The sequence below is a fragment of the Myxocyprinus asiaticus genome, chromosome 20 (genome assembly GCF_019703515.2).
Source record: "Myxocyprinus asiaticus isolate MX2 ecotype Aquarium Trade chromosome 20, UBuf_Myxa_2, whole genome shotgun sequence".
In the NCBI taxonomy this organism is placed as follows: Eukaryota; Metazoa; Chordata; class Actinopteri; order Cypriniformes; family Catostomidae; genus Myxocyprinus; species Myxocyprinus asiaticus.
In genome coordinates this window covers 44377792-44402647 of record NC_059363.1, presented here as the reverse complement: position 1 = coordinate 44402647, position 24856 = coordinate 44377792, and the positions used below count along the sequence as shown (strand labels likewise).

General features: G+C 38.8%; 1 protein-coding gene across 1 annotated transcript in view; it reads right to left on the bottom strand.

Moving 5' to 3' along the window:
• The window catches only part of LOC127410926 (peroxidasin homolog), a 120664-nt gene that overhangs the window by 40205 nt on the left and 55603 nt on the right, over nucleotides 1-24856 (bottom strand). The window contains exons 4-10 of the mRNA XM_051646178.1: nucleotides 19725-19796; nucleotides 19265-19336; nucleotides 13944-14015; nucleotides 9106-9275; nucleotides 4477-4594; nucleotides 3756-3925; nucleotides 1166-1438 (exon numbers count right to left, since the gene is read on the bottom strand). Coding sequence (XP_051502138.1) covers nucleotides 1166-1438; nucleotides 3756-3925; nucleotides 4477-4594; nucleotides 9106-9275; nucleotides 13944-14015; nucleotides 19265-19336; nucleotides 19725-19796 — 947 coding nt within the window. The remainder of the gene's footprint in view (nucleotides 1-1165; nucleotides 1439-3755; nucleotides 3926-4476; nucleotides 4595-9105; nucleotides 9276-13943; nucleotides 14016-19264; nucleotides 19337-19724; nucleotides 19797-24856) is intronic.

Here is a 24856-nt window from a genome sequence, read left to right as displayed (position 1 = left end):
GTGAAATCAACACTCAACAGACAAAATCCACCACTACACCGTTGTCCGCTGAGCTGCAAAAAGATGATCTGATGTTTACCTTTCAATCTGCTATGTTACAGACTGCACTGACAAACTATAGCTGGCTAACATAACAAACAGATGTGATAAACATGAGTGACATGGTTGTCAGGGACAAGGTTAACGTTATATTAGTTATGTTGAAAAGGGAAAATGATGGGGTCATTGTTTATTAATTTTCCAGTATGTATTTCACAAACTAGTTCGCAACTTACCGAGAAGAGACCGCTCAACTCCGCCCTGTCTGCAGAGCCAACATCAGCTCAGCTCTGTAAACAATGGAGTCGGAGCGCGCTCTGCTGGATAAACTACGTATGACACCAATTCTAAAGCAAAGTTTTCTGCATTATATGTTCTAAAAATTTTTCATGTATATCGGTAAACATATAAGCCGATACCGATATATCGGTGGGGCACTAGTCCAATGATTTATTTTTTATGATTTTGAAAACTTTTTTGAAAATATTGCACTTGGGTATAATGACATAAATAATCATTTAAATAGTAAAATATTTATATGTTACTTACAATATTTCTCTTTTTGGTAAACTTTAGTCTGGGTTCAATTTCATTCCCACTGTTGTGTTTGGAACCCAGCCAACTATTATACTACATCATATATTTTATTTTTATTTTATTTAATATTATTATGCAAACGTAGGCTTATAGTATTTGTTCCTAAATTCACTTTCACATGTATTGATAAGACAGTTCGGTGCAATAGAAATAGAGTAAGATATACCTCATCTGTTTCACTGCATGGAATTGACTTTGTATGATCCTGTAATGACCAAGCATATTTGTGAAATATTTGCAAATGTTACATTAAAGTGAAACCATGCACGATACCATGCACTTTTCGTTCACCACGCATGTGAAGTTGGCGCTAATTACCGCAAACGGTACACGCGCACATAATGTGAGCCACAGGAAGTGGGGAAAAACAGATGCCGCAAAAATTTCGTTAATTTATTTTAATGTGTTAAACAGTCCAGATTAATCGCAGCATTATTTTCCACAGCCCTATAATAAATGCATTACTTGAATCCTTTTAATGTTTTTTATAATGTACTTTCCCCAAATAACAAAATCCCCATCTCCTTACCCTGTACTATAATATAAGCAGTGGCATGGATTGTGTCCACGTTGTTGCTGGCGAAGCATGTGTACTGTCCCCCATCCACCTGATTAACATTCTGAATGTAGAGACCTCCAGAGGGAGTGATGTTGATGCGGGGGTCCACTGGCAGGGCCGTGTGGTCTCCTTTAGTCCAAGTGACACGAGGCAGTGGCTGACCCGTGGCACTGCACTCCAGGGTTACGCTCTCCCCAACCAGAACCTCTGTGTTCTGTGGCTGGATCACAAAACTTGGTCGAGCTGGAGAAAGAAAAGACTCCATTTAGATACTCTACAAGGCCTCAAAACAGATTGCTGAATGGCAAGAGGTTTAGCCTCTATCAAATTGCTATGCTACCTCAGTAACAGATATTTATGCATTTGTCAATGCTTTAGCATGTTCAGTTAGCCTGAGGACTTAGTGTGTAAGCAATTCATATTTTTTATAATGAGGTCCCAGCTCAGAGGGACAATTTATGAATTGATGAATCATGTATTATTGCAACAGAACAGAAACACCCAGAGCTCAACTCCCAAAAAAGTAATCTTTTACGATCTCAAGTTCATGTTTAATAGAGTGCTATAGTGTGGAAGAAAAATCCCATTCATTTTCTCCATAGGGGAATTGATTTATTAATGATAATTTTTAAACCTTTAATTTATGGCTGTTATTTAACGTGTTAATTTAGTGCGATTAATTATATAAAAAATTATGAGTTAAACATTTTTTGCCCAATTAATCATGTCCCTGGACTGTAATAAGGAATAGTACTACCATATGAGCAATTCAAGCTTGAAGTACCACCTGTTTTCAGCAAGGGGCATTAAGCGAAACTCCAGCTATTTGGGAAACGCATACTGTAGCTATACAGAGAACAAACCACACTCCGGCTTACTTAACACAAGAACAGCACAAGATGAGGATGCATTCTTGCATTCAAACACAGCTAGACGGAGTGCAATTTTGGATCAAGCTTGGATCGAGACGTGTTTTTTTAAGTTTCAAACTAACGTAACCACATCGAAACCCTCCAAAAGCGTCCGTCTGATGCATGTGTACATTGACGAGTCCTTAGAAAAGCTCTTACAAAATAATAAGCAAAATGGATTGCTGGAATGTAGGCCAACGATTGGCGTATGTTGTTCAATAATATTGGCAAAAACAATATATTAGATTCTAAAGCCAATTGTTGTATTGTCTTATAAATGCTTTACTTGTCTGCCACAATAATGTAATGCATTTTAATTATTTGAATTATATAAAATGTATTAATTGTTGAACTATTATTATTTTATCATTATATATTGAATTATTGTTATTTGGGGGGCTTTCTCAGCAAATATTTATATATGAGATTAACTGTGATTAATTAATTGGCATGTCATGTAATGCCATGATTTTATTTAATGCGATTTTAATCGATTGACATTATTAATTAATGTCTTCTGAAGCGAAACGCTAGGTGTGTGTAGGAAAAAGATCAATATTTAAAACTTTTTCAACAATAAATCCTCGCTTCCGGCCAGCTGTGATATGCACATTCATGAGGGTCAAGGCTATGCAGAATCTTGCGTGACGTATACGCATTGGAAAGTTCACATGAGAACTGACACGTAAAATACATCAAATATGGAAGCGCTGTGTATTTTACAACAGAGGAAGAATGTTATACAGAAGCTGAATTGGTATTGCTGTGGATTTATATTTGTATCTGTTTCTTTTTCAAGATGCTGCTTGCGATGGTGATCTATCAATGATCCTGAGTGACTGAAGATGCTCAATACACCCATTTGAGTCACTCAAAATATTGAAGGTGTGCAGTGAACATTTTCCCCCTGCTGATTTCACACCAGCTGAGTGATATGACGATATCGTCATGCCAACGCGCTTCCGTCTCACAAGAGGCAGCTTGAAATCCACCCTCTCGTGAATGTGCTTAAACAGCTGACCGGAAGCGAAGATTTATAGTAAAAAAAAGTTTTAAATATTTATGTATTTCTTACACCTACTGTTTCGCTTCAGAAGACATTAATTAATCCACTGGAGACGTACGGATTACTTTTATGATGGCTATATATGCTTTTTTGGAACTTCAAGATATTCTTCTAAAAAACTTCATTTGTGTTCATCAGAAGAAAGTCATACACATCTTGGATGGCATGAGGGTGAGTTAATGATGAGAGAATTTTCATTTTGGGGTGAACTATTCCTTTAATTAAAAAAAAAAAAAGTTGTGTTTAATGGTGGAATTTCTGATGAAGAACTACATGACTCATGATCCTCAAGAGATAGATCCATCAATCTTTGAATCGTGACAAACAAAGTGCACCAAAAGAGCTCTGCAGTGACCACACACTCTTAAACTACTTGTATATTTTTTTGTAAATATATATATTTTATTTATTTCATTTTTAATTCAAAGTCTATCTGTCTGATTTGCAAATATTTTTTGGTTTCAAATCAGGGTTTGCAATGTTGTAATGTATGTAATCCCGACGGAAAAAATACTTCCAGAACGAATAAGTGGGCAGGCACTGTTGGGCTCTATTGTCACTGCTAACAGGGCTTAAAACTCACATGGTGATCTGAAGTATCGTAAGGTGACCTGCGAGGCCTTCACCTCTCCGGCCACATTTTTGGCCATGCACTGATACACGCCCTGGTCCGTCTCCCGCGTGTCCTGGATCATCAGCGTTCCATCTTCCAGAAGATTCAAGCGAGTGTCGTCCCTCATGTTCAGAGCATTGCTGATGAGAAATGTTTTTTTGTTTACACCCATACCACTCACATTTCCAGGAAAAAAGCAACCAAAATCTTCTAATAGGAAAACAAATTACTCAAAAATGAAAAATCCTCTAAAACGACACCCCAGTGTTGTTCCAATCCTGTATGATCTTCTGCTGTAGAATTTCATCCATTTAAAATATGGTGGGTCAAGACATGTCATGCCAGTGACATCAATGATGAGACGTGGAAACTATGTCAAACCTGGCTTGATGTGTCTTGCCGTGAAGTGTGAATGAGATTTCGTAAATATGGCACAGAGGTGGGGAAGATTGCCTTTAATTTCAATCTGTTCCTCATACAAAGCTCTTGTGTGGATTTAAAAGATTTGGAATATAGCACACAAGAGATATGGACTAATTTTATGATTGTTAAGTAATTTTTAGAGCTCGACAGGCCCAGTCCCCATTATGGAAATGATGACTGGACAATTTGCAATATTTCTTCTTTTGAAACAACTTCAGTATGAGGCAAACTACCCCTTTAAAAACATACAGAGGGAATGGGAACTTACTTGTTTCTCAGCCAGATGATCTGTGGTTTGGGGTTGCCCTCTGCCCTGCATGTGAAGTACACAGTGTTCCCAGAGGTTACGTCCACATCCTGTGGCTCAGATGTGATCCGGGGCACTTCTGCTCCACATAAGAGACACATCCAGATGAAATTGAAATTGAAGTATTTGGTCTGTGAAAGCTATTAGAATAACAACACTGAAGGTTTATTTGTGGTGGCGCTGTGTGCTTGCTGGAAATAACATTTAACATTTCCCTCCTGCCTCACTTCCTCCGCACTGGCTCGGCTGGCTGTCTTGGTTGAGGGCCAGACACAAGGTGACTGTGTATGTGGTCACAACGGCTGCACGCCAAACCTCAAACATTAACCACCAACACCACTGTGAACACGGCAAAATATATTCCCCACCTGTTTGACACAACTGTTAAACTGTTTCTACTGGCAAAATCTAATGTCGGCTTGCACGCCGTATCAAAGTACTTGCACTTTATCAAGTTATTTTGATACAACTCGTGCACTATATTTCAAGTCTCCCGAATTCATCCGATAGCTTTGTGTAAGGAAAATCTTCCCCTTTGCAAATCTCATTTGCACTTCAAACCACACATTCAAACCTGGTGCCTCAAGATACGCTGTGGCAGATTTGAAGTCAAGTGCCATTGGTTCTTGTGCAAACCCGGCTCCGGAAGGTACACTTTGTTTTTCCGCGTGCCGGTCCATCTCACGCATGGTCGTGAACTCTAGCCTTTTAAATTATACTCTTTTGACTGCAAACCCAGACGGATGCGTTTGTATGCGCACAACTGCTTTGTGATACTCTTTCAGTACAGTCAATAGCAGGAACACGCACTGACAACGTGCAAGATGCCGACTGTCCGTGTGTCTAGAAAAACTACTGCACTGATGATGAAATTTGTAACTCGCACTCTGCGTGAGACATATGCACGCAGAAAACTAAAGTGTACTTTGGCCTTAAAGGCTCCGATAAAGGCTCTTCTTCGCCCAGAGCTAGAAATGAGGTCAAAATAGCTGAACAATGATATACAGTTTGCGAACATTCGAACACAGCAACTATATGTTCCACTGTGTTTACATTGACTGATTTCGATTAAGTGAAGAAAGTAACCAGAAAAAAATGTTGGCGTCAAAGTAGGTGGAGCTCTGAGTCACACCCACTGATGACATGGACCAATTGCAGTAAGAAGGTGCTTAAAAGTGGGTTTCGAACTTTTCCCTCAACCTTGTGCTGGCGAGCTGTTTCGAACCACAGCAACAAACTTAAAAAAACACCTTCATTTTAGCTAGGTTTGCTTGAAATGACTTCACACCCATTCTTTCTTAGATTATGTTAAGTGAGGTGGTGGGGTGGAAGGGGTGGTTATCAGGGTGGGTCAAGTCATGATTCTGGTGCCAGATCTGTTCTCATGTATCTTGTGACCAATCAACCTGAGACTGCAGGTTTGCACCAAGGTGTATGGTCCTGAGGTACTTTTATGGTGCTTTTTGTCATTTTTGGAGCTCGATAGACCTAGTTCCCATTTACTATTGTTGGATGGAATAGATTAGCTATGACACTCTGCAAAACTTCTCATTTTGTATTCTATGGAAACAGTCACTGGTCACTGTATTTCAAAGAGAGACAGTAAAACAACAGGTCTCATGCCAGCCTTGGAGAAACCGCCACAGTTCAGTGGCACAGTGCAGCTGTTGCGTTTTTTTGCCCTGCTGTGTTTTCACAGGTGCCTCGGGCCTCTGTGTGCTGTGGTTTATGTATGAATGGGGTAGGAGAGCCATACTGTCTTAAAGTCATTCTTCAAAAGAGCCAATAGGGGCGTTGGGTGAGCTGATTACTGTAACAAGCCTGAACAAGTACACTGAGCTAAACCGCCGCAGTGATTTGTGATTACTCTGTGGTCTACAGTCTACAACTACTCGGGTAGCATGAGAGCTCAGGATTAGTCAATGTCAGGGTAAACCATGTAGAAATGTGACAATGAAAATGCAGCTTTTTAGAAAGTGTGGTTAGTTGCTAAGCTTGCATCTGATTGCTGCCGTGTTGGGGAGTAACTAACTGCAACTAGCAACGCTTTATATACACTCCTATTCCTGCTTTATATGCAGACTCAACTATACAGTAAGTAAGCCATTTTTAGGTTGATTCCCCTTAAAAGTGTAACAATGTGGCACTATTTGTTTGAGCATCGTGACCAGCCCAGACTGACATTGGCTCGACCAATGGTGTGAGTTTGGGGTGGGATTAACTGTCTGACCAGTTGCAGATGGGGGAATGTTTGGGAATCCTGTTTAATAATTAATTATGTTAGCTTGACAAAGCCAACATACTCTTCTACCATTTACACTTATTTGAAGCCAAACCCCGAAGGGGCAGTGCTCCTTTTCTTGCTGTTAATATTCCTCTAACATGTGAGTGTTAGGGAGCCCAATGAATTGTTCATTGGAAAATGATGAAATTTAGTACACTGATAGTTTTGGGTATAGATGCCCCCCTAACAAAGTTTGGGGTAGCTAGGACAAATTCTATAGCGCCACCACCAGTTCAAAATTCACTTTTCTTTGAAGATAACATTTGAACCATTTAGCTTAGAAATGAATTTAATTTCTCCCCTCATGTTGATTGAAATAGACTCAAGATGATCTTCAGACTGAGCTGCAATTTTGATTTTCACCACTGTTGAAAAGTTATGCTACCGCAAAGTTGACGACGTTGACATAAAACAGGAAGTTAGGTTGTGTCTCAGCAAAGCCTTGACCTATTGAATAGAAAATTGGTTTGCATCATTAGGACCATGATCAGAGAGTACATGTCAAGTTTGGTGACAGCACCACCTACGGGACAAGAAATGTTTTGCCTAAAATCATGGGGTTGATGTCTATGGATTCCCAGTCATGAAGATTTCGACGATACCAATTACACTGACATCGGCAACATTGCCTCTGCCATTTTGAATTACAATATAAAGTAATGTATCTTTTAAACGCTTTGCGAGATTTAAAAGAAAATTGGTATGCCTCATTGGCATCATGTCCTGAGGGTACCCGAGCAGTTTGGAAACAGCGCCACATAGTGGTCCAAATGCTTAGTAAATTAAAAAAAACAAAACTTTTTATATATCAGTCTTTAGTTAAACGACAGAAGATAATTTTTTTTTTTTTTTTTTGCATTTATAACCTGCATGAACAACAGCGGTATTTCAGCAACGATTTTGTGTGCTGACTCTCAGTGTGTTATGTCTCTTTGGCAACATTTAGACTTGTAAATTGTGTGGCACAGTGGTTAAAGCTCTGGACTACGGTTCCAAACATTAAGTGTTCGAGTATTTATGTTGTGCTTACTATTGTGTATATATAATGTTAATTGACTGCATAATTCCTGCTTCAATTCAAAACTACTTATCTGTAACAACAAAATTTTCTCAGCAATCGTTTTGTACCCTCTTCTTGGTATACCTCTTTAGCATAATTTAGACTTGACAATTGTGTGGTGCAGTGGTTAAAACTCTGGATTACTACACTAAAAGTTGGGTGTTCGAATCCTACCTGCACATTAAATTTTTTTTGTTGCGAAACACAAATGCGGCTGGCCATCACTGTGTTTTCAGTTATAAAATAGGGAGTTTCTAGTTTAATTAGGTGTGTTTAATGAAAATATATCCTCATGGAGATCATTGTTTTTTGGGGGGTTTTTTGCCAGATAAATATTGCTCTTGTGACAAAAAAAAAAATTATCTGATAGTTATGTGTTTAAAATATATTGTCCCCTTAAACAGTAGCTGGTAGTGTAACTAACTACTTTTCAAAAGGGCAGTTTACTGTATTTGATCTACTTTAAAGTTTGTTTGTTTTTCAAGTCATTCCAAAGAAAAAAAAAAAAAGAAAAAAAAAGTTTGTTCAGATAAAATCAAGTCCCGCCCCACCATTTATTGTTGAATATCCTGTTTCACTCCAAAATACATCACTTTATGGAAGAAAAATAGGTTGTAAATGGTGACTTTAAATCTGAAGTGTGTAATTTCTGCTCCACAGAACGGAATTGCAAAAATAAACATTGTTTTAAAACAGCTTTCTGAATTACTTTCTGGCACCTGTCTGCTATTGACAAACAGATAGTCCCGCCCCCAAACTCACTTCATTGGTTGAGTCAAAGTTGTTTTGTCAGGCTGGACAGGTTGCTCAAAACAAACAGAGGAATTTTTATTGCGCCACAGAGACAGTGTTTTTACAGTTTTCGAGAAAATTTATTTACGAATGTCTTACTTGCAGATTTCTCTGCATATTAAGTTTCACAGATGTTTAAAATGAAAAGAATCATGTTTAACCCTCGACTCCCTCTAACGTTTGACAAGGAGAAGGTGTAGCATGTGAACAGCGACACATCTGGGAATTCACTCCATAATCCAGCAAACAAAACCAGTTCAGCATCTGCTTGATATTATGCGATGACTAACATGTTTAAAGATGTGGAGGAGTCCCATTGAGTGCAGTGATGTGGATGTGGCAACAGGGGGCAGATGTTGTAAATATTTGAACAGTTTAGTGCCAGTTGATAATTTTTTTTTCTATTTGGACCCGAATGTGTATATGAGTGTGTGAAGTGTCTTTATGGCCTTACCACAGTTGAGTTCTTCCGCAGTGAGGGTGGCGACTGAGCGTCCCTGCAAGCGGCTCGGATAGTCGCATGTAGCTGCGGCCTGAGCGTTACCAGACTCTGCATACTGCTTCAGCAGATCAGCTAACCACAGCAGTTCACAGTCACAGTTCAGGGTGTTTGAATCCAGGCGCCTGTTAACACCCACAAACACACACACACACACACACACACACACACAAGGTCCAAATGTCAGTAAAAATCAAAACGAAGTTCTGTCAAGACTTGGGTGGAAATAAAATTGTTCACATCTTCTGGAAAGCACCAGTTCCCAGAACCAGGGGCTCCGTAACAGGGGGAAGTTCAGGGAAATCATAACGATTTTTGGGCCCCTTGAAAACTTTGCACTCTTGGTCTCTAATTTTATCGCAATCCATACAGCATAATCATAATTGCACATTCAATAACATGCACTAAAAAAACTGAGTTTGAAAAGTTAATTAAAATAACAATGCATTTAATAAAAATTACTAAAAATAAATGAATGTTCCTTGGGACTGTGCTTCTAATGGAAATATTGGAATTTTTATGTTTTTAATGTTGATTCAACCCTAGAATGCATTTGTGGGTCAAAAATTATTCCGTGTCTAGATTGTAAGACATAATTTTAACATGGAGTGGTCTTTTCATCTTTTTCATCTATTTTTTTATTATAAGAGAATATTTATGACAACCTCTAGAATCCATATGTGTATTTCCTATGGTATTTAAAACATTTAACACTGGAGAGTAATGTAGAAATATAGAGAAATACAGAAATGTAGTGTCATATTGCAATATAGAGTACATCAAATTGTACATAAGTTTATAACTATTTATTTTTTGTAAAAAAAAAAACAAACATTTTATTCTTGTCTATTGTATATGTATGCATTTGTGTGGGTAGAGTTGTTGAGACTTCACCACAAAAAATGGAAATTACCCATATTTCTGTAATACAATCTTTTTTAGACTCTCACCCAAAAGTGTATACTTCATTTTCAATGTGTCTGAAAGTCTATTTAGAAATGTAACTTACTTGTGAAATTATCATTAGAGTTAATTTACCTTGAAAAACTAATATATAGTATGTATTAAAGAGGGGTCGAGTTACATATGAGCTCTAGGTTTAAGTCATCTCTTGGAATATCTGAAGGCAAACAAAACCAACATTTGTTCCCCTACAACAGCATTACAGAATAGAATAGATTTTATACAGGTGAAAAACTGATAGCTTGGCCCATAGTTCAAAGAGGTCCAGGCTTTAAAGCCCTTGATTTTGCTTTTTTTATTTGTAAGGATTACCACAGGTTTGACCATAGATGGCTCATCATTATTGAATAGGTCAATGTAACTATGGTTTCTATAAAACAAACTATAACATTTTGTATTGGAAAAAACATAACAAACAGTAGCCTAAACATTTAAAATGTATAATTAAAACTGCCCTTGTAAAACTAAGTAGTTTTCTCCTTACCCTTTTATAGTTTTAATATGAATCTTTTACATTTCTGTAAAATCATACCTGTTACCATGAGTGTCACTTTGTTTTAAAAAGTGGTGGGGACAGTTTGGGGGGGTGCTGGCTGTGATGTCACAAAACTAATGAATATTAATTAGGTTATGCACAGATCATTTTAAATAATAGTTAACTGTTTTGAAAAATAGTCATTCTTGATGACCAATTTAAGCACTCAAATACATATTTCACATAGTTAATTTGATAACTTTATATCTGCCGCTGTCAGTCCTGGGACTTTTGGTCATGTGGTTAAACTTAACCCTAATATAGCTTTTTATTTTAATAAACCAAATCAGTGGATGCATATCATGAGTTGGGACACATTTGTTTGCATTTTGATTTGCAATTTTACTGAAATGGGGCATGAGATGTGGAACGGCATAGCGAGTAGAGCGTGCGTCTGTGTGCACGAGAGAACATTGCCGCTGTCACCTGTCCCTCAGCGTCACTTATAACAGCCGCAACGAGCACACATCATAACATTCAAAATAACACATTCCAGCGCCGGATCGCCACTTATGATAACGAAACCTGATGGGGACAAAAAGTGGTGAGGACAAAATTGGCCAAAGCAAAAAAGTGGCGGGGATTTGTCCCTCCTGTCCCACCCACAAATGATGCCTGTGCCTGTTATAGTTGAATATATAGTTGTATTGTATGTATAGTTGGTGCTGCTACAGTAATGTAAACTATGTTTTCTCATCTTTTCCTCATCAGCACTGTTTTAAATGTCAGGTCTAGCCTTATGAGATGCTTGACATTCTCCATAGTGCTTCAAAGTAGAAAATGATCTTTAATTCATATAATTTAATTCATGTCAGCTGTTTAGCGCTCCACATGATCCAGTCAAATCTGGTTTATGATGCGTCTTAAAAACTAGACACCGAGTCGTTTTTGACCCACATATGTGTTCTAGGGTTGAATCAACATTTAAAACATAAAACATCCAATATTTTCATTAGAAACACAGTCCCAACTCACTAAAATGACATTCATTTTTTGTATAATTTTTCATAATTTGTATGTATTTTTTTATTAAATGCATTATTTTAATTCACTTTTCAAATTCAAACTTGTTTTTTAGTGCCTCTTATTGAATGTGCAATCATAATTATGTTCACGTTTATTATTAATGATAACTTTTAATGAAAAAAATAAATAAATGATTGTACAGATTGCGATAAGATACGGGAGCCAGAGTGCAAAGTTGTCAGGGGGCCCAAAAATCGATACGGTAACGATACGGCTGCAACAAAGCTTTCATGTCATCATTATTTACTTATCCGTATTATTTCTTTCATAAAATGAAAATTAATGGTGACTGAGGCTAACATTCTGCCTTACAGTGATGGAAATATATACAGTAAAAGTACTGATTTAAAGTTGTTGATTATAAGTATAGAAACAATATATTTTTATGTATATATATATATATATATATATATATATATATATATATATATATATATATATATATATATATACACACACACACACAGTTGTGCTCAAAAGTTTGCATACCCTGGCAGAAATTGTGAAATTTTGGCATTGATTTTTAAAATATGGCTGATCATGATCATTTTATTTAAGGATAGTGATCATATGAAGCCATTTATCATCACATGGTTGTTTGGCTACTTTTTAAATCATAATGATAACAGAAATCACTCAAATGGCCCTGATCAAAAGTTTACATACCCTTGAATGTTTGGTCTTGTTACAGACACACAAGGTGACATACACCTTGCTCCTTGCAACAACCACACCGTCTTTTTCCAGAGCAGCCTGTATTTCTCCTGAGGTTACCTGTGGGTTTTTCTTTGTGTTCTGAACAATTCTTCTGGCAGTTGTGGCTGAAATCTTTGAAGTTTGGTATCAAGAGATCCCTGAATTTTCCACTTCTTAATAAGTGATTGAACAGTACTGACTGGCATTTTCAAGGCTTTGGATATCTTTTTATATCCTTTTCCATCTTTATAAAGTTCCATTACCTTGTTACGCAGGTCTTTTAACAGTTCTTTTCTGCTCCCCATGGCTCAGTATCTAGCCTGCTCAGTGCATCCACGTGAGAGCTAACAAACTCATTGACTATTTATACACAGACACTAATAGCAATTTAAAAAGCCACAGGTGTGGGATATTAACCTTTAATTGCCATTTAAACCTGTGTGTGTCACCTTGTGTGTCTGTAACAAGGCCATATATTCAAGGATATGTAAACTAAAGTAGTTTTTAGAGTTTAGGGTGAGGGACTCGATTACATCATTCACAGTGCGTCATGTGAGTGTGCGGTCAGTGCAGAGCTTTTGCCGAGCTTTGTCGCCGTGATTCTCTGATTAGTGGATGTTTTCTCTTCAGGATCATGGATAGTGTAGTTCCTTAGCAGAAACTCCACTTTTAATCACACTGTTTAAAACTGAAGTTGAAATAATGCGGACTGATGGCTGCAGCAGAAGCCCTTCTTCAACAACCTCAGAGCTCACGGTAGGCCTGTCTTTAAATGTTAATGCAAGTGATCTTTAATAATACATTTCCCTGTGGACAAAACTTGAGACTGGACAACGTTACTAGAGTCCACAGTTTTACTACTACAGTACTTTTTAAAGATTTTTTGGTTGGGGGATTTGAGCTCTTAGTTTTTCCTTCTGGAACCACACTGTTGCGCTCAGTTACCGCAAAAACATCTTTTTTTCTCACTAAGCTACAAATCAATGCTATTCATGAAGCAGCAAAAAACTGGGACAAAAGAAGCTAACATCACTTAGGGCTTAATGACGCTAATAACACAGGTTGGTGCGGCCGTGTCTTGATCCTACTCAATCCTCGCTCTGCGAAAAGTCTTGAGTGATTCACATATGATATTCGTCTGTTGTGGAGTCCCACAGCAAGCCTACCTCTTAATACAAATCTCACAAGAGTTTTGTAGAATAAGGTTTTCTATATAGACATGACCAGTTGGTGCCACTGCTAGCCAGGATGTAAAATCTCATCTTTAAGTATGACATCAACTTTTCTGACTTATTATTTAAAGCCAATTTAAAAAACTATTTTATCGTTTCCATTTTGTGTCATGTTAATACAATATTGGTGGTTCTACGGTGGAACAAAACCAACTTTGATTTAAAACAGACTGACTTTCAGAAGATCATATTTATAACACAAGAGACAATTTCTTAGCAATGAATGCTTCACCACACTGTAAATAAACAGCATGCTGTTTAAAACGCTCTTTTCAAACAGATTTCACGTGAAGACTCTCACACATCCAGACAGATGGAGTAATATTAGAATGAATACTCACAGTCTCTTCATGGACTGCAGATGAGAGAAGGTTCCTAATGCAAGATGAGTTATTCTGTTGTTGTGCAAAAATCTGCAACACATATCAATGGGAGGTGCAGGTTCAAAGGTGCATATTTACAAATCAGACATATGCAATCTTTGACCACGATAGGAAAAAACAACATCAAATGCTATGTTACTAAATAGTATTCAATTTGGTGCATTAACTAGACATTAATGATACCTCAAATGACACAGCTTGCTAAGGAGAGGTTAATTATTACTTTTTAGATGATAAAATTGGCAAAAAAAAAAAATAATCATCCCATAGGCTTACATTGAAGGAGGGACCTGAGTCATGCGTACCTAGAGACCAGTATATATCTAACAGTTGCATAGTTATGCATTAAAAAGCACCTTGAAGCATTGTGGTGGTGAGTTTTGCACTGGTAAGCACCCCTTACATTGTCTTCATAAATGTAAAAATCTAGTTCCGTTACGACATCTCTCGGAAAGATTAAGCATGTTAGTGTGGGTATGACATATTGATAGGACATTGATCTTGGCGGACTAGCAAATACGTAGACTTGCACTGCTTAAACATACACAGACATGCTCAGTTATGCATGCTGCTGCACAGTTACAGTATACATCAATACAATTCCCATGTACCAGATCTAGACAAGTGCTGCTGGGGAGGAGGAAGGTTTGTGCGAAAACTCTCGTAGAGTGCTGGAGTGAAACCGGCTTACTTGCAAACTGAGCAATTTTAAATGTTAGGCAAACCTATAGTATGCAAGATAACTGGCTACCCGATTACATGTCAAAGGACCAATCAGCTTACACCATGTGAGCCAATTGGTTTGACATTTCACATGTGAGTGAGCTGATTGGCTAATATAAAACAGTTTTAAAGAACCTATCAGCTTGTGTCATGTAGAGTTTCATGGCTGAACTTTTTGTCATTTCTTCTTTTGATTTTTGGGAAATAGACCAGACTAATTTAAATGGTTTGTATCCAGTTTCATACCATATTTTAGTCATTAAACTTCTATACAATTTTCTAAAAACCCTTGTATACTTGTAGTACTTTATATCGGTTTTCTTTATTTTATGTCTTTCAGAGCAAGAGGAGAAATTAGTACAATAGGAGTGGATTATTTAAGCGTTTAGCTTTGAAATTCACAGTTGATTCTGTTACAGGAAAAAGGTAATTGAAGTAATACAGCGGGCTAATCTGTGATGTTCCCGACAGTCTATATGCTCTGAGGAAATGTGATGTTGAGATGACAGCCCACAGGATGTTTTTAATTTAAACCAGGTCAGATAGGGCCCCTTTCCCAGTGACTGTACGAAAGGAATATTCTGGGTGAAATACAAATGACTGTACTGACATGAGTCGTTTACATTCTGGCAAACAAAGAAAAACTGTGCTTAATAAGCACAAGCAAAAATGTGAAGCTTGTATGTTTGTTAAAGCACTTGCATTTTATCCCTGTGCATGTATCATGCTGATATAGCTCATGCTAACTCATACAATGTTTAAGTGTTATGGTAATAACTTTCGAAACAGGCTGACATTTTCATATTTTAAATGTTTATTTGCAATGCTGCACATTCGCCCCATAGACATAAATGCATTGCTGTACACATCTTCCCTTTGTTTTAAAACTGAGCAATTTAAAAGCATGTTGCAGATACTGTCCATACAGCTTCAGCTGTATTGAACCTGTAATATTCCTTTAACTCCAGCACTGAGCACTTGTTAGTCGGTGTTTGCTTATGCACAAGTGGCTCTGCCGTCCTCATCTTTGAAACACATCAGAATGTGTGTGGGTGAATTTCCGATGGAATCCAGCACCACAATCTCCAAACATTTAAAATGAGGGCCGAGAGGAAGCAGAGACAGAGATGGAAAAGACCTTTTCCAACTGAGCTGGTCTTTTACTGCAGGACTGCAAGACTAGTTATCAGTGTTATTTTGCACATAAACATTAATGTAACTGTGGAGGTGAGGGCGTGGTCAAGCGCCCATCTGGGGAGAGAGAAAGCGGTAAAGACATCCACCTGAGATGAATTGTGACTTATTACCGCTTCTATGTTCACAGTGAGAGTCGGGGGAGATAAAAGACGGCCAGTCCACAGAAAGAGGGGAGTGACACACCAGAGACTGTGTATTTATGATCAGAGACTTTTTATGATTATTGCTGAAAAGCTGGACCTTGTTTCAATTTATGCTGAAAAACAGTCTTTTGTTTGATATACACTGGAAAGCGATTTCTGTTTTATTTTAATAAAAGCTGACTCACTTGGAACGTGGAAACTGGCTCCTGCTTCCTCCTTTATCTCCCAACAACAAACCTTTGTTACACTGGTGCTGAAACCCGGTATAAGGAGGAAGGGTGCACTACTATGGAGTCGTCTTCACCACTGGAGGAAGTGTTCCGATCCCTTGCCAGCATCTACCAGGCTCAACACCAGGCAATCATGGATCTGTGGGCAGAGCAGCAACAGCGCTCCTTCGAGGCCAAGAAGAGGACCGATGGGCATTGCAGAGCTTGGTACCCCGGCAACAGTGAACCCCCATGTGATGCTGGAGAAGATGGGGGCGCAAGATGACCCAGAGGCCTTTCTGGAGCTCTTCCGAGTGCACAGCCCAAGCTCTGGAATGGCTCCGTTCCAATCCCTGACGCTAAGCAAAGTCAGCTGCCCGTTTGCCTTCCCTCAACAGCGAAGGGTGTCATCGATCTTGTGGCACTGGAACAATTCGTCTCCCAACTACCGAAAGGAACTGTGGAGTGGGTCCAGTGCCACCGACCGGAGTCACTGAATGAAGCAGTGCAGTTGGCGGAGGACCATTTAGTGGCATACACGGGGATTGGCGCCCTGTTCTCTCTCTCTCTGTGAAGCCACGGCTTCCCCAGCCCTTAGAGGAATTCCTGCTGGGGATTTCCCTCTGGAGCAGACGTGAGATGAGACTCTTAAGTACACGTTTGACCAAGTGAAAGTCATTGATGGTCAATGCCTTCAGCCGCGCACTGCACTCACATATCCAAATTTTTCAATTATAAATGATCGGTTGTATCGAGTGACGCAGGACGCCAAGACAAAAGAAGATACAACCCAGTTGTTAGTACCAAGGAGCCGTCGGGAAATGTTGTTCCAGGTGGCTCATCATAGTTTGATGGCACTTGGGACAGGGGAAAACACTAAGCCGTCTTAAGGGCCGTTTCTATTGGCCAGGCATTTGCGCCGATGTTAGCCGGTGGTGTGCAAAATGCCGCGAATGTCAGCTGGTGAATCCGCCGGCCACTCCAAAACCGACATTGCTCCCTCTTCCGTTGATCGAGGTTCCCTTTGACAGAGTTGGCATGGACCTCGTCGGGCCATTGGAAAGGTCAGCTTTGTAAAATAATTTCTCTGACGTGTTCTCACCTCTCCCCGGTCGCACTAATCTCATAAAACAGCACATTGAGAAACCGCAGGGGTAGTGGTACATAGTCGTTCCTTCCTCTTACCCGAACACAAGAAACAAGTAGTACAGGAAGAATTAAAGTCCAAGTTCAATATGGGCGAATTAGAAGAATCCCACAGCGATCGGGCCAGCCCGGTGGTTCTGGCGCCTAAGCGCGATGGCTTGGTCCGGTTCTTTGTGGATTATAGGTCAACGCTGTGTCGAAATTTGATGCTTATCCAATGCCGTATTAACGAACTGCTCGATCGGTTGGGCTTGGCTCACTTTTATTCGACAATAGAGTTGACAAAGGATATTGGCATATCCCCTTGACACCGATGTCCTGTCAGAAAACGACCTTCTCCACACCGTTTGGTTTACACCAATTTGTGACCCTTCCGTTTGGTTGGTTTGGGGCTGCGGCTACGTTTCAGCATCTTATGGACTGAGTCCTCAGACCGCATGCTGCGTATGCTGCTGCTTATTTGGATGATATCATTATTTACAGTAATGATTGGCAACGGCATATGCAGCATCTGAAGGCAGTTCTGAGGTCACTGCGACGAGCGGGGCTCACAGCAAATCCGTAGAAGTGCACAATTGGGAGGGTGGACGTACAGTATCTGGGGTTCCTCTTGGGTCACGGGCAGGTGCGACCCCAAATTTATAAAACTGCCGAGACCCAAGACCAAAAAGAAGGTGAGACAGTTCATGGGGCTGGCCAGCTACTATCGAAGGTTTGTGCCTAATTTTTCCGACATCACCAGCTCGCTGACTGATCTCACTAAAAAGGAAGCCCCAGACCCGGTCCAGTGGACGGAGTCATGCCAAAAAGCTTTCAAGCAAGTAAAAACTGTGCTTTGTGGCAGGCCGCTTCTGCACTCCCCTGATTTTTCTCTCCCTTTTGTGTTACAGATGGATGCATTGGACAGGGGGCTGGGTGCTGTACTGTCCCAGGAGGTGGAGGGGTTGGAGCTGTACATTAGTTCGGAAGCTCTCTATGAGAGAGACTATGTACAGCACCATAGAGATGGAATGCTTGGCCATCAAGTGGGCAGTCCTCACTCTCTGCTACTATTTATTGGGACGGGCATTCTCCCTCTGTTCGGACCATGCCCCGCTCCACTGGCTCCACCATATGAAAGATGCCAAAGCCTGGATCATCCATTGGTATTTGGCACTCCAGCCGTTTAAGTTCGAGGTGGTCCACAGACCGGGGCGCAGATGGCTGTAGCAGACTTCCTCTCCAGAAAGGGGGGGGGTTTGGTGGGCTGTCCGGATGGTTCCCCTGGCCTGAGTCAGGTGGTGGGGGTATGTGGAGGTGAGGGCGTGGTCGAACACCCGTCTGGGGAGAGAGAAAGCGGTAAGGACATCCACCTGAGATGAATTGTGAATAATTCCCGTTTCTATGTTCACAGTGAGAGTCAGGGGAGATAAAAGTCCACAGAAAGAGGGGAGTGACACACCAGTGACTGTGTATTTATGATCAGAGACTTTATGATCAGAGACTTTTTACAATTATTGCTGAAAAGATGGACCTTGTCTCAATTTATGCTGAAAACCAGTCTTTTGTTTGATATACGCTGGAAAGCGATTTCTGTTTTATTTTAATAAAAGCTGACTCACTTGGAACGTGGAAACCGGCTCCCGCTTCCTCCTTTATCTGCCCAACAATGAACCTTTGTTACAGTAACCTATTGGTTAAGGATGTTTGCTAGAAACTAGTCACAAGTTTCTGAGTTACCTAACAGCCAATCTGAAACTTACCAGATTGAATTCTCTGCTTTTTGATCTCATATCAAATGGGAGATATTTCCATGACTAAACATGTAACACTGAAAGGATTCTGAACAATGGCTGAGGTTTCTGATTAATTTGAGACTCACAATCGCTCAAGTTTTGGTAGATGTGAGAAAGACTCGGGCTCCAATGACTCGATGTTGTTGAAGTGCAGGTATCTATGAGAGAAAGAGACATCATATGTACAGTGTTTTACTTGCCCTGGACATGGTATCTAGTGCAAACATTCTCTTTTTAATGCTTTTCTTCTGTGATGACTATATTCTGAAAGACACCTTTTGTTGCAGCCAGATACCATGCATTCTCTTTTAATCATTAATGCTCAGAATCTATGCATTCTACATTGACCAGTTTTGAACATTTACTGTATTTTTTGTTGGTGTACAGATGAAACATTATTTCTCAGGCATTTCTTATGTGTTGTTCAGTGTTTGTATACCCTTATCCTTTAAATAAATTCTCTGAAATTTTTCTTTGAGTAGCAAGAGTGAATTGGGAGACATTAAGAAATGGGCAGAGGAAGTAACGGGACAATGGGTCACTTACAGTTGTTCTAGTGAGATGAGTCCCTTAAAGGCTTCCCGGTCTATTGCCTGGATGTCATTCTTGTACAGATAGCTGAAAAAAGGAACATTCAAGAATATTAGCACATATTGGGAATATATTGTCATACAGTCAACAACTACAAAATGCAGAAATATAAAGAAGAATTGTTAGACGAACTGTCTGTATGATATAAAGTGTATCATAAAAACAAGTTTTGAATCAAGTATAAGTAAAGACTGAATATTGATAGCACAGAATAGACAGCTTGTGGGAACAGGACTAAAAGTATGTGGTTTTTCTCTATGAGTGACCGACAGGAAGAATACTATTCTCTCTTAGATGACTGGGCAGCAAGACTGTGTGTGAACTATCACAAATGTGTGATGATCACAGAGTCCAAGAGACACTGAAAGAATTGAATGAATGAAAGGAGTAATGGATGAATTTCACAAAACCTGACAAGAGTGCGTCCGGGTCATATTTCATCTCACAATCAAAAGAAATAAAAAAGGAATTATAGATTGCATAAAGACTATTTTTAGGACCATTTAGTTTTTTTGCATTGAGATTTTTTTTTATGACACTTAAGCACCCACACCCCCATTGTCATTATTGTCATGTAAAAAAAGTGACGCTTTACTGTACAAGGTTGTATTCATTAACATCAGTTAACTGTATTAGTTAACATAAATTAACTAGTGAATTAGTCTTGGTTAATGTTAAATTCAATATATACTAATACATTTTTTTATTAAAATCTGTATAAATGAACATTAATCCATTAAGAACTAACACGAACTTTTTTAAAAATTAACTAGGACTGTCGATTTAAAGTGTTAATTTAGTGTGATTATATACTTATAAAATGAACACAATTAATCAAGCCTTCTGACTTGTTCGTAAATTCTGCAGTAAAAGTAAGTATTTTTCTACCATCGGAGCAATTCAAGCTTAAAGAACATGTAACTTGGTGGTTTCATTGAGCCGCGTCAGCAGGGGGCAGTCAGCGCAACATACCTCACAAGCAGCGCAGCCACCGAATGACAGCCCACCACAGGACGCATTCTGGACAGCTGGACAAAGCACAACAGAATGCAGGGATCTCGAGACACTATTTTTCAAAGTTTCAACTACGTATCTTTACACAGCATCCCAAAAAAAAAAAAAAAAACGCACTTTTATGCGCTAAAATCCAGTGTGACACTCCAAAAGATATCTGACTCAACAATTACAAATAGCGCAGACGGAACACAATAACGTGTCCTGTGAAAACAGAACAGATTCACAAACTCAACAGCAAAATGGATTGCTGTCGACTGTAGGATTGTTCAATGATATGGGAATAAAAGTTTTTGTATTGTCTAAGCAATGTTTTACTCACCTGCCACAATGATGCAATATATTTTAATCTGAGTTGTATATATACAATATTATTTGCAATTATTTGAATTATTATGTTGTTGTTGTTTTTTATTTTTTTACATTAAATGATCTTTATTTGGAGGGCTTTCTCAGCAAATATTGATATATGTATGTGATTGCGATTAATTCAATTAATTAATCGCCATGTCATGTAATTAATTGATAGACCTAAAATTAACATTAACCAAGTTTAATAAATGCTGTTAAAAAATTGTTCACTGTTAGTTCATGATGCCGTATTATTTACTAATGTTAACAAATATAATTGTACTGTAAAGTGTCAACCAAATAGTTCTCACTCACATTATTATAATGTAAAAAAAAGAAACAATTTATTGTAAAGTATTTATTCATCACTGCACATACTATACTACTAATTCACTAATTCACATATTTAATTCAATAACTGTAGATACCCCTACCTTGCACATACATTACCACTTACACATGTACATACGCCATTCTGTTATATGTCCTATTATTTGTCGATGCCAATATCCAGAGAGCAGGGTGGCCTAAATATCATATATTTACTCAATTTGACACAAAACAAACAAAAAAAAATAATATTGCATTTTAAAATGGTAGATAGCAGTTTCTTCAGATTTCTGTTTAGTCATCAAATTTTTGTAATTTATTTGCACATGAAGAAATTGTTAATATATAAGAAAGAAGGAAATAACAGTACACACAGTAGTCCAGCAACCATGGATGGCATGTCCACATTAGCAATCACATTTACTCAAAAAAAAAAAAAAAAAAAAAAAATACAGAATCAAACCAATAGTACATAGTGAATAGTGAATAATACATTTACTTACAGCGCACGTGAAGTGCTTTTACTTTGGGCTGCATCCGAAAACGTAGGCAGCTGACTTGCTACCTTGCTGCCTAATCAGTTAATGGCTTAACTAACAGCTGTTTTGAATGAATGGAACTCTTAAGGAAACTGGTCTACGGACAGTTTGAAAAGCACCTTATTTTCATCCTACCTCCGTATACAACATCCGGAGGCAGCATTTTCCTGGTTTCAGATGCAGCCTTGAAGTTGCACTCACGTGCTTATGCGGATTCAGCACGAGCAGAAATCTCCTGACAGTTTAAACGGCCTGGATCGCCTGCTTGGATTGACACTGAGAGACCATCCTGATTTGTGAATGAGAGGAGCTTTTGATCCTGAAGTTTTTGATTCTGGCTGATACGTGCTTAAGAGGAAGATATTAGATAAGCGCTCGACGGGAAGAAGATGCTGGATTTTCGTGAGGTTCGTAAATTAGCTACATCTGTTTAAACAAGGTATCTGCATACTTCCAAATGGTATATAATAGAAGTTTATTAATATTTGCCTTTTATCATTAGAAAAGAAAGTTAAACGTGACAGGGAACTGTTGAGGAGAGACTGTTAGAATACGTGCTTCAGAGGTAAATAAATGAGCGCTCCACAGGATACTGGATCTGCTCAAGTTGTGTGAGGTTTATTACATCTGTTTTAACGAGATAAGTGCATATTTGCAGACGGTATCTGATATTAGTTTTATTGATATTTGCCAAGATCATTAGACAAGACAGTTAAAAATTACAGGGAACTGTTGAGGAGAGAGAGGGAGAATGAAACAGGCAAGCACTTTAACATTATGAGTTCAAACGCATCTGTCGTGGCTCTGATATGTGGACCGTTTAAATGAGACTGTGTCACACACCAGTCTATTACATGTCTCAGTGGCTTCACATGCAAGCAGGCGATTCTCAGCACCCTCAAGAAACAAATCAGCCAAACGGGAAAATGTATCAGCCTTGGCGATATATCGGTCGACCACTAATTGTAATATTTATTTATTTGGGAAGAAATGTAACCCTGACAGGTTCTTAACAGGTTTCATGAGATTCACCCACACATATTTGTACTCCTCATCTCACCAGCTGAGTTTAGATGTTATGTAGCAAATACCAGGTGTTAAACATTTCTAACAACCGACTCTATTTCAATATAAACACAGACTGCTCTCACCACAACTAAAACTTCTTCTCTAATTGGCCTATGACCTACACAGACAGAAACTGTGCACCGTATGCTGCCCTGAGACAAATTGATCTCTGCACTTCTGGGTCAGAGCTGTCAGATGGATCATTTTCATAGCACAGATAATTAAGTTCCACACATGTCTGAGAGCTTCATTCCATGAGCTCACATCAAACGATAGCAATAAGAACCGCTGATTCATTTATAAATGTGGTGAGCATAGTTCATAATTTTGGCTCATATATAAAGTGCAAGGGCAAATTTAAAAAGAAATTATCATAGATCACACATAATATTATACATTTAAAAGAACAGTTCATGCAGAAACAAAATTCGGACTTACTTTCTTCTGTGAAACATAAAAAGAGGAACTTTACAGAATATAGGCAGAGAAAAATACACCATAAAGCACCATAAAAATAGTTAATGCGACTTGTGCACTATTTTCAAGATTGCTGAAGTCATTCGATAGCTTTGTGGAACAGAAACAAATTTAAGTCATTATTCTCCATTTGCAATGGGACTGGTCATATGACACAATGACCATGGGCGTTCAGCATCACTGACATCAAACTTAACTTGACAAATCTTTTTGTGGCATATTTAAATAAATCCACCAATTAATTTTGAGAGGGAATGAATGTGAGCGAATAACAACTACAGGTGCATCTCAATAAATTAGAATGTTGTGGAAAAGTTCATTTATTTCAGTAATTCAACTCAAATTGTGAAACTTGTGTATTAAATAAATTCAATGCACACAGACAGAATTAGTTTAAGTCTTTGGTTCTTTTAATTGTGATGATTTTGGCTCACATTTAACAAAAACCCACCAATTCACTATCTCAACAAATTAGAATACATCATAAGACCAATAAAAAAAACATTTTTAGTGAATTGTTGGCCTTCAGGAAAGTATGTTCATTTACTGTATATGTACTCAATACTTGGTAGGGGCTCCTTTTGCTTTAATTACTGCCTCAATTCGGCGTGGCATGGAGGTGATCAGTTTGTGGCACTGCTGAGGTGGTATGGAAGCCCAGGTTTCTTTGACAGTGGCCTTCAGCTCATCTGCATTTTTTGGTCTCTTGTTTCTCATTTTCCTCTTGACAATACCCCATAGATTCTCTATGGTGTTCAGGTCTGATGAGTTTGCTGGCCAGTCAAGCACACCAACACCATGGTCATTTAACCAACTTTTGGTGCTTTTGGCAGTGTGGGCAGGTGCCAAATCCTGCTGGAAAATGAAATCAGCATCTTTAAAAAGCTGGTCAGCAGAAGGAAGCATGAAGTGATTCAAAATTTCTTGGTAAACGGGTGCAGTGACTTTGGTTTTCAAAAAACACAGTGGACCAACACCAGCAGATGACATTGCACCCCAAATCATCACAGACTGTGGAAACTTAACACTGGACTTCAAGCAACTTGGGCTATGAGCTTCTCCACCCTTCCTCCAGACTCTAGGACCTTGGTTTCCAAATGAAATACAAAACTTGCTCTCACCTGAAAAGAGGACTTTGGAACACTGGGCAACAGTCCAGTTCTTCTTCTCCTTAGCCCAGGTAAGACGCCTCTGACGTTGTCTGTGGATCAGGAGTGGCTTAACAAGAGAAATACGACAACTGTAGCCAAATTCCTTGACACGTCTGTGTGTGTTGGCTCTTGATGCCTTGAACCCAAATTCTTGAAT